The sequence below is a fragment of the Simochromis diagramma genome, unplaced genomic scaffold (assembly GCF_900408965.1).
Source record: "Simochromis diagramma unplaced genomic scaffold, fSimDia1.1 OVJJ01000567.1, whole genome shotgun sequence".
In the NCBI taxonomy this organism is placed as follows: domain Eukaryota; kingdom Metazoa; phylum Chordata; class Actinopteri; order Cichliformes; family Cichlidae; genus Simochromis; species Simochromis diagramma.
In genome coordinates this window covers 33,768-43,767 of record NW_024386973.1, presented here as the reverse complement: position 1 = coordinate 43,767, position 10,000 = coordinate 33,768, and the positions used below count along the sequence as shown (strand labels likewise).

Sequence of the window (10,000 nt, the reverse complement as noted above, 5' to 3'; positions counted from 1 at the left end):
GCGCGCGCGCGCGCGCGCACGCACACACACACACACACGCACGCACACACACACACACACACACACGCGCACACACACACACACACACACACACACACAGTTTACAGCTGTTCAAAGCCTGTTTGCTTGTATTCGTGTCAGTGTTGATGTCGTGCTTGCACATAAACTCTACATTGGACTCTGATGTGTCGCTCCGTACCTGCCACCTACTGGTCAGCCAGTGTATGTGCACAAAACATTTCTTCAAACCAAGATGGAAAAAATACATGTTTGAAAAAATGAAGTTCAAAAATCTTTTTTCATCCCTAAAGATGAATAAAAATACTAAAGAAAGAATCCTGATTGATGTCGTCATAATTCATGCATGAAAGGGTTAAAAACTATTAAACAAACAAACAAACACGTGAATATTTTGGAACATTTCAACTTCAAAGAGCAGAAAGAGAAAGAACAGAAAGTTATATTGTGTAAAAGTGGTTTTGTCCTGAAGTCTCAGAGTGGAGACTAAACTGTCGCAGGTCTGAGGAGCTTCTGTCCACAGACGTCAGATCATGTTTGATAAACGGAGTTTAAAGTGAAACCTGTAAATGCTGACGCTACAGGAGATCCAGCTGAGAGGACGCGTCTACCTGTTGAAGGTCACCGTGCGGCTCTTCCAGTGCTCCAGCTCGGCCGACGGCCCGACGTCGTCGGCCTCTTTCCTCATCTGCTCGCTCTCCGTCAGCACCTGCTTGATTTGATTGGTCCACAGGGTCAACGCCTCCTCCAGACGCTCCACCAGCTCACTGTTATTGGCTGAGAGCGAAACACACGAGTTCCTCTGAACACACGTGAACACGGACTCATTATTTCAAAGAAGCCATCGTCTCAGGTCAGATGCTTCCTTCAGCTTCCACAGATAAACTGGTTTGATTTACCTGAGAGTCGATTTTTAAAGCTTTAAACGATGTTTCCTGTATTTCCAACAGTCTTATTGTTTGTGTGAGATGTGAACAGCTTGAGCTTCATACCTGCTGCTCTGTAGTCTGCAGGGCTGCTCAGCTGGCTGATGGCGTCAGGAAGCTCCACGTGCTGCAGCTGGAACTTTCTCTCCATGTTCAGTCGGGCTGAGCTCAGATTACTGACGAACTGATCCACCGAGGACAGGAAGGACCGGACGTGTGGACACGAGGCGCCGTCCTGCACAGAGCCCCACGACTGGGCACAGGGTCAAAGGTCAGCAATAACAACAAAGGTTAATGTGTTTCCTGTTTCACCTTTTACCTTATTCACAGCCAAAAGCATCAGGAGGAGCACTGCACACAAATAAGACTTTTCATGGATCTTTATGTAACAGCTGCCCTACAGTCAAACCCCACAAAGAGAAACCAGCAGGTACAGATAAGCCCAAGGTGTGGCCTCCAGTAACACTGTGAGGAACCTTGGAGTCATGTTTGACCAGGACATGTCCTTCAATGTACATATTAAACAAATATGTAAGACTGCTTTCTTCCATTTGTGCAACATCTCTAAAGTTAGAAATATCCTGTCTCAGAGTGACGCTGAAAAACTAGTTCATGCATTTATTACTTCCAGGCTGGACGACTGTAATTCATTATTATCAGGAAGTCCTAAAAACTCCCTGAAAAGCCTTCAGCTGATCCAAAATGCTGCAGCAAGAGTCCTGACAGGGACTAGAAACAGCAGATTTCTCCTACACTGGCTTCTCTTCACAGGATTGACCCCTCATGGCTGCCCCTCCCTGCCCCTTTCTTTGCTTTCAGTCTCTTCCTGTTTAAAGAGAGTTCTTCCTTCCCACCATCAACAAAGTCTTCATATATGGCGTCATGTGATCACTGGAAGCTTAAAACATCTCCCTTCTTGTGCTCAGTGAAAGCCTGAATGGATGGAGGTGTTTTACCTGCTGCGACCTGAGAGCAGGTAACATGATGTGAGTCAGCAGAGTTTCCAGACTGTTCAGGACGCCGCCGCCGCCGCTGCAGTCCAACACGCCAAAGTTCACTTCCTGGAAACATCAGGTTGCACCAGAAGATCAGAATGATTGGCTGCACCCACGTCACAGTCAACCAATGAGGTCTGTGCAGTTTGTTAAAGTTGCAGGTGAGGAGGTGACCCAGACCAGTTACTGACCTGCTGCATGTTAGCGGTGGTTATGGCCTTCTCAGTGGTTCTCAGGAAGAACAGACATTTCCCCAGTAAAGGCTGGAAACACAGAACATGATGGAGTTCAGGTTCCTTTAACGTGACGCAGACAGAGCACTTCCTCTGCACTCTGTCACCAAAGTTCACCAAGCAAAGGAAAACCTTTCATGGGCTTTAAAGACGGGGAGAGCTCTGCAGGCTGCTCGTTACCAGTGATGGGAGTAACGGCGCTACTTTTTTCAGTAACGAGTAATCTATTTACTACTCCTATTGTTACAACGCCGTTACAGTTACTAACAAGAAAATGCGGTCGCGTTACTATTTTTCAACAAACAGACGGTTGAAGCTGTGTTCAGCTTCCAGCAGGAAGTAGCTGTAAGTAATCTGGGCGCTGCAGCTTTAAGCAGCTGTGCGCTCCCGCAGACAGACCATCACTTTTTGGCACAACAGCTGGAGCTCAGGGGGCAAAACAATCACACGAGTGCTGCTGTTTGACCGAGGAAGAATAAAGGAGTCGTGGTCAATCACATGACCACTTACAGACAAAGCAACAAGGTGACATATACCAGTTTATAAACTGTGTTGATGGGCCAGAAAAACCAGAGTCATGATGAACAATATAAACACCTGTTTGTTCCTCAATAGTTTCATGTTGACTGTCTGAGGACAGCAGCGAGACCTCTCTGCTTATGAGCTGCTGTCAGACCTGCAGCTATCAGGCTGTGATCTTCTCCTTTATACTGGACACAAATGATTATTTTGGAGTCGCACAAATAATTTGTGGCGTCTTATTGAATGCAGAACAGCTGATTGTTCTGGAAACAGTTTAATGGTTATTAAAAAAAAAGGGTAAAAGGTAAATGGCTGCAAATAACTTTGTTGTTTGCAAAACTTGTGTGCATAATTTTCACATTTATATTTAAAGTTGTGAAAATGATTCGTTAAACATGTTCGTGGTTGTTACAGTAAAAATAATTTTTTATGTTTTCTGTCTGATTTTAGATCAGTTGTGTTAACACAGTTTGTCAAAATGAAAACATACGTGTAGATTCAGACATGTGAGGTTGTGCTGAAAACAATGAGACCAAACAAGGCAAAGTAAATAGTTTTTAAAGGTAAATGTGGAGGAAACATCAGCAGCTGTCACGGCTGGGGCAGCAGTCGTGCGGTGGAATGAACGAGGACCCGAGATGCAGACGGCGGTGGAGATGCGAGTGGAGATTTATTTACAGTGACAATAACAAAGGTGAGGGAAGAAGCGAACATCAAGCTAAACTGGGACAAACTAACAGACACAGCAGGAAACATGAGGGCAGCAGGGAAACACAGAGATGACACGAAGAAGGCAGAGAGACGTGGAGAGACGTGGAGACACACCGATGGACACGGAGACACACAGAGTCATGCAGACACACACTATAAATACACAGCAGGTAATGAGGGGATGACACACAGGAGGGGAGCACAGCTGAACCACGAGACGAGACACGAACCTTCAAAGTAAAACAGGAAAGACACAGACTGTTTTCCAACACAAGGACAGGAACAGAGCACAGAGGACAGACACAGGCAGGGCTGAGGAAACACGAAGCACTAAACATAAGAACCGAACCCTAAGAACGAACACAAACTCAGAATAAACACCAAACACAAGATGAAACCAAAAGGAAACACAAAATGCTGCGACCCAGGACCCTGACAAAAGGAGTTCACAATGGCCGATTATACCCTGGAGCCCAGAGGCTACTTTTAAAGTAACACAATAGTTACTTTTCCTAGTAATTGATTACATCTACAACCTTGTAGCTCAGTTACTAAGTTACTTTTTTGAATAAGTAAGTAGTAACTATAATTAATGACTTAATGAATGTTTAATGACTGTTTGAAAGTAACTGGCCCAACACTGGATATGAGCGAGTTTCCCAGCTGATGCAAACTGGGAAGCTTCTCCTGTTTGAAGTGGATCTATTCAGCTTTTGTTTCCTGATCATTTGAAGCATCAACAAAGTTTCTAAAAGCAAGCAGCAGTTTGTCATCATTCATAAACTCTGACGTCACAGGAGTGTTTTTATTCCTGTGCCATGTTTGAACGTTTCTGCATATCAGAGCTGCCAACACGGCACCGACTCAGGCTGGAACTGACTTTAAATACTTCATCATTCATGATCCTGTTAAAACCACATCCAGGGGAAATGTTATTAGCATGTAGCCTTTAGCTCATGTTGCTGCTCCTCCATGTTTGTAGTCCTTTTTTTCTGTGAATAAGTGTTTGTGGAGCTCTGAGCTCCTCAGACTTCGGCCTCTCGACCTCCTGATGTTCAGCCTGCAGCTGTCAGTCATCCAGTGTTTGCTCACAGACTTTAATCACCTCGTTAACCAAACAAAGCAGCACAGTTTGATCCATGGAAACACAAACACGCTCAGGCTCATCGTCTCTGAACAGGACGATGATGAATCGTAGGCTCGGGATTGTTTGGAGCTTAAAGAGAAATCAGATACATCAGAACACAAAAACCCCGAGAGGTGGATCAATGTGACGTCACACAGCTCTGTGTGCTCGAGTCTGATCCAGGCTCGTGCTTTAAGACAGTTTCTGTGTAACAGCTCAGCTCAGGTGTGTTCAGGACATTTGCTTGGAAGAAGCCGTCTGTGGATAAATCCTGCTCTCCACCTCAGCTGTCAGGTTTATCCAGAGAACGGCCGTCCTGACTTCCAGCAGCCTCACGGTCCTCGTTTCTAATAAACTGGCATCACTGAAACGAACTGTCTGCCTCGCTGTTCAATAATCTGCTCTTTGCCAATTTCCCAGCAGAACCTTCCACTCATATCAGCATTTTTCTGTGATTCTCACATTAACTAAGCATAAAAAGCTGAAGCCAACCTCAGAGTTCCCCGTAGTGAGGAAGAGTTTCCTCTGAGCCACAGCTGAGTTTGATGCGTCCACAAAGGAAGACTGACGGGAGGACAGACTCTGGGAGAAAGGCAGATATTAAAAGATATGAATACAAAGTACGCTGCAACAACCAGCAGATTATGAAGAGCGGTCAGACCTTCATGTGTCCGTCATTGAAATGTGATCAAAGTTACCTGTTTGACATCCTGATAGAAGAAAATCAGCTTCTTGGATCCGTTTGCAGCAAAGAATTCATGGATCAGACTGAACTGGAAGAATCAGACATTAATGACTCAAAGGTTCAACTCTGAGGAAGGATCACGTCTCTGAACTTACTCTGTCATCAGAGACGATGGCATCTTCCACCGCCGCCTCCTCCAGGCTGCCGGCGTCTGCCAGCCTGCTCATCAGGTATTTATGTCGGGCATCCAGAGCTGCCCGCCGTTCCTCCTTCACGGCTCTCGCCTGTTTGGCTACTTCTCTCCTCGTCTCATTGGACAGCAGCATCGTCCTTTTACCAGACACCTGGAGAAACATCAGCTCAGTCTACAGACGCAGAGACCAGTGAGAGCCAAACATCTGCAGGTTTCTGAGGACCACGTTTGACCCTGACTGGAGCATCGATTCTGAGTGCGACGGCCTAAACTGAGCTACTGTCCCCCCTCCACTGAGACGTTCTCCTGTGATGTGTCATGGGGGGAGGTGTTCCTCACGGCTGGACTCGTGAGAAGTTCAGTCACTTTATTCAAACTTTAAAACATTTTCAGTCTCTGGATTTCAGCAGAAACAAATGTGAACACAGCACTTTTTGATTGAGTATAAAGGATGAAAGAGTCGGTGATCAGTAACATTGTTGCTGACTGATGCTGTTGTAGAGCTGTCTGTGGATGCTCACCTTCCTGGAAGCCTTGCCTGGATCGCTCAGATATCATTAACTTGTTTGTGTTCAGTAGGATAAGGTGTTGTGGATGCAGGTCTTAGCTGTGTGAGGCCTGTACAGTCAGCGCTGTGTGAGCGCTGTGTAACGTTAGCTTAGACTTATTTCTGTTGTTATCATCCTTCAGGTTAATGTTGTTTTCATTATGCATCACAGGAAGTGTGGGTGGCTGTTAGCCTCACAGCTCATGGAGAGTTGCTGCTGCTCTTCCTCCTTGTTGATGTTTCTGCTCTTTGTGTTACTTTGTGTTACTTTGTGTTACTTTGTGTCGTGTCTGAAACAAAGTGAGTCCATGTTACTAACTGTAGTCGGCTCTCTGTCTCGTGCACAGCTGACTGTTGTCTGAATGAAAGTGTTTTTGTACTTTGTGTAATCTGTTGGGTCTTTGAGCCCTTTTTAAACAGCATATGAGCCACATGTATGTGTGTATATGAAAGGTTGTTTGTAATACATCAAACTGTTGCTTATTCTAGAGCTGCTGCTGTGCCTGATTGGTCTACTCGCTCTAAACTGAAGGTTGATTCTTTTGGTTTTTTACATGTTGTCAATAAACCAACTTCTTTCTGATCTGAACGGCGTCTCCGACGTGTCACAGGCCTGTCAGCTTTCTTGGTGGTTGGTACAGTTTTGAGCTTCATGCTCTGGCTGTTGTTGGGTTTTCCTCTTTCATATTAAAGCTTTTGTCCTACATTTGGCTCTAAAGTCTAATTCTAATCCCAGCACTGTGTCTGGGTGTGTGATGCTTGTTTCCCTGCTCTTTCTCATGAAACAGTCACAACATTCTCAGTCCAACTTTCACTCTTTGCTGTGTTTGCTGCAGCTGCAGTGAACATGGTGCCGTTTGCCTTCAAGAAAGTTGTGCACAAAGGCTTTTCCTCTAGCAGACAGCTGTGTGGCTAAAAGTCAGATCATTTTTTACCACCTCAGTCACACTGGACTGAAACAAGAGTGAAACTAGGAAGAATCAGAGTTTGTCCAGTGACTGCACTAATTTTCTTCATATTCACAAACTGATTCTAAGTAGTTGCATCAGCCAGCTAATTACCCGGACACTGAGCGTCCAACACGCTCCCTGAAGGAAACCATTACATCCTCCAAACAATCACAATCTGTCTCTGAACGACTGGAATTATTCTCTGATTTGTGAATAACTGGAATTTATCAATGCAGACACGTTGCCAACATGATGAAGTCAGTCTGAGTCTCTTTCGCTAACTTAACTCAAGTGGTTGCCGACTATTCTGGTTCTATTCCCATATAACAGCAGGATTGCTGAGCACCTCTGTCACTCTGCACTTATGTTCCCAGTTCTCTTTTGTGGAGGAATTTTCCAGGAATTCCTGGGACCAGCTTTCCATGAGAGACCCGATCAGGAGCGCCTGTCCTGGACACTCCCAGCATCACAGGGACTCACAAACCCGTCTACCACAGTGAGAAGCCTGATGGTCACAGGCCCACATGTAGCTTTAGATCACACGTGTGCACTTCCTGTGGTCACTGCTGGAACTCTAGACTCACCGAGGGACCAGTGGTTGGTGAGGCAGCAGCAGCTGAAGTCATGTGACTAATGGCTCTCAGCTTCTGTCCTCCTATTGGCCGGTGTCCTTCACCTGTCACACCTGGTCCAGAAAGAGTGAGAATGTTCAGAGCTTTAATGGAAAAGAATATTATTCCATATAAAAGGCCTGTAACAAGTATTGTAGAGTCAATCAGGATGAAGTCCATCATGAACACTTCAGAGTGCTTCAGACAGTCGGTGTTTCATCCACAGAGCCTCCAGCCTGCATATCAAAGGATCCTGAGGAACGACAGTGAACCCGAGTTCCCCTCATTACATTCATGTGTGTGACTGTGAGGAAAAGGTGATTGTATGAACGTGTGTGAGCGAGTGAATGAGGCTTGTATCAGAGTGGAGATAATGTCAGCGGCACAAGCTGGACGCTGCAGGTGTCACATGTGAATCTGTGCATCAGTGTCTGCACCTTTGTGGAGGTGAAGCTCAGGAGGTTTGGATTTGTTCAAAGCTTTGTCTGCTCCATCTTTCTTTCCCTCAGGCCTCTGCAGATCAGGAAGGAGGTCCTGTTCTCCTTCTCCCTCCTGGACTTCTGGATCCAGGGAAGGATCAAAGTCTCTCAGCCCAGCATCAGAGCTTCTGGCTGGGGGAGGACTGGAAGTTTCAGCTGGAGGCTGAGAGCCTGGATCTGCCATCTGAGTCACAATTCAAATATTCTCAGTAATTTTTAAAGCTCATTCATTTGGACTGAATGTGGGACAGGAGCATATCTGCACTGCTTCAGCTGGACCTCTAACAGCACTTTGTAAATGTTGGACTGTTTGATCTTTCAGCTGCTTCATGAAGCTGCAGATCTTTTCATTGGGTAACAGTTCTGACTGCAGCACGCGCTGCTCTTAAACCTGCAGCTATAGTTGTGCATTAATAACCTTCACAGATGTCCAGGTTACCCCTGCTGTGTGCTCTGATGCACATGTGCTGAACTCCTTTATTCACACAGCCACGTGTTTCTCACCTGCTACCAATGAAAGCTGCTAGTTTTTAAATAAGAAGAGATTTTACACAAAGCTTTTTCTCCTTTTTAATGTTTAATGTAAACATTTCATTCCAATAATTTCCTTTTTTCTTACATTTGACTGATGGTATCATCTTTCTGTGAAACTGTGCTGCCATCATCTATCATAAGACCACAGATAAAGATAAATGTGGTGTTAATAAAGCTCCCAAATAAAAACAAGACTCAGTAATAATAATGAGACGATGTTTCATCAGATCAGAAACCAGCAGGGTTATAATACCTGTGCTGACTCACCTGTGTGCGTCTGTCTGAGGACGAGTCTCTGATACTCTGGGACCAACCAGTGAAGTCAGACTAACAGTGGAAACAGGAAGTGACTGAAAGTTTGACTGTCTCCATGGTAACCCAGGCCGGGGGATTGTGTGTGTTTCTTAGTGACTCTGCAACCAAACACACAACAAAGCTGCCTGCTCTGTGGCTGTTAATTCATTTATTTCAGCCACTGAAATCATTTCCAATGATGTTGAAGATTCAAAAAGACATAAAAATACACAGTATATATATATATATATATATATATATACTGTTTATTTTTATGTCTTTTTATATATTATTATTATATATGTGTGTATAAGGAAAAGAGACCACAATGAGACAAAACAATATAAAACTCAGCTGCCTCGATGTGTCCTGACTTTCTCTTGTTTGTTTAAAGAATCTCTTTGAATCCAGGTTTTAGACGGTTTCATGTATATTTGGTTTGTTCCTGGTTCGCTGCTACTTTAGAGTTTATTCCTCTCTCAGTGTTTCTCCCTCTCGGGTCAAGTCTCTTGTATTAATTTTGTTCATGTGTCTGTCTCAGTTTTCACATTTCCTGCTTTATTTTGGTGAGTTGTCGTCCTCGGGCTTTGCTTTTGTTTCCCTTGTCTTGTTTGCTGTGATTTAGTTCACCTGTGTCTTGTTCTCCCACCTGTCTCCACTTCCCCTTATTGCCCTGCTGTCCATCAGTTTTCTAAGTTCCTGATCTCTGAATTCAAACTCCAGCATAAGAAAGCAGGCAGCAAAACTTTATTTAAACAGGGAGAAGCACAACGTGCTGCTCAAAGCAGAAGCACAGAGGAGAGTTTAAACCTCAGTAAACAGATTGTAAACACTGATCATGTGATTCAATAGGTTATTCCAGCATTACAGGAATAAAACAGCTTCAGTTATATTGGTGGAAACTGACGCTGGTCCCACATAACCTGAGGTGTTGCTCTTCAACCTGTAGATGTGGTTCAGCATTAACGGAGCTTCACATATTTGCTGGTTTGTGCACTAATAATTACTGAGGTCCCAGACTCTGCTTCAGTCCATCCAATGTCCTGCTCAGCATCTAATCAGAGTCCAGGTTTTAACGAGATGCACTTTCAGAACTAAAGTGCAGTTTAAAAACACGTCACATGAAGATCACAATGACACTGTCAGTGGTCTTTGAGATTCATGGTCACAGCTCCA

General features: G+C 44.6%; 1 protein-coding gene across 1 annotated transcript in view; it reads right to left on the bottom strand.

Moving 5' to 3' along the window:
* LOC120738308 (dynein heavy chain 5, axonemal-like) overlaps positions 1–9,056 on the bottom strand; it is a 59,286-nt gene extending 50,230 nt beyond the window's left edge. Inside the window, exons 1-10 of the mRNA XM_040039496.1 lie at positions 7,955–9,056; positions 7,491–7,591; positions 5,372–5,560; positions 5,230–5,304; positions 5,024–5,113; positions 2,131–2,202; positions 1,901–2,005; positions 1,011–1,197; positions 630–795; positions 200–206 (exon numbers count right to left, since the gene is read on the bottom strand). Coding sequence (XP_039895430.1) covers positions 200–206; positions 630–795; positions 1,011–1,197; positions 1,901–2,005; positions 2,131–2,202; positions 5,024–5,113; positions 5,230–5,304; positions 5,372–5,560; positions 7,491–7,591; positions 7,955–8,180 — 1,218 coding nt within the window. The 5' untranslated portion in view covers positions 8,181–9,056. The remainder of the gene's footprint in view (positions 1–199; positions 207–629; positions 796–1,010; positions 1,198–1,900; positions 2,006–2,130; positions 2,203–5,023; positions 5,114–5,229; positions 5,305–5,371; positions 5,561–7,490; positions 7,592–7,954) is intronic.
* Positions 9,057–10,000: the final 944 nt, after the last annotated feature.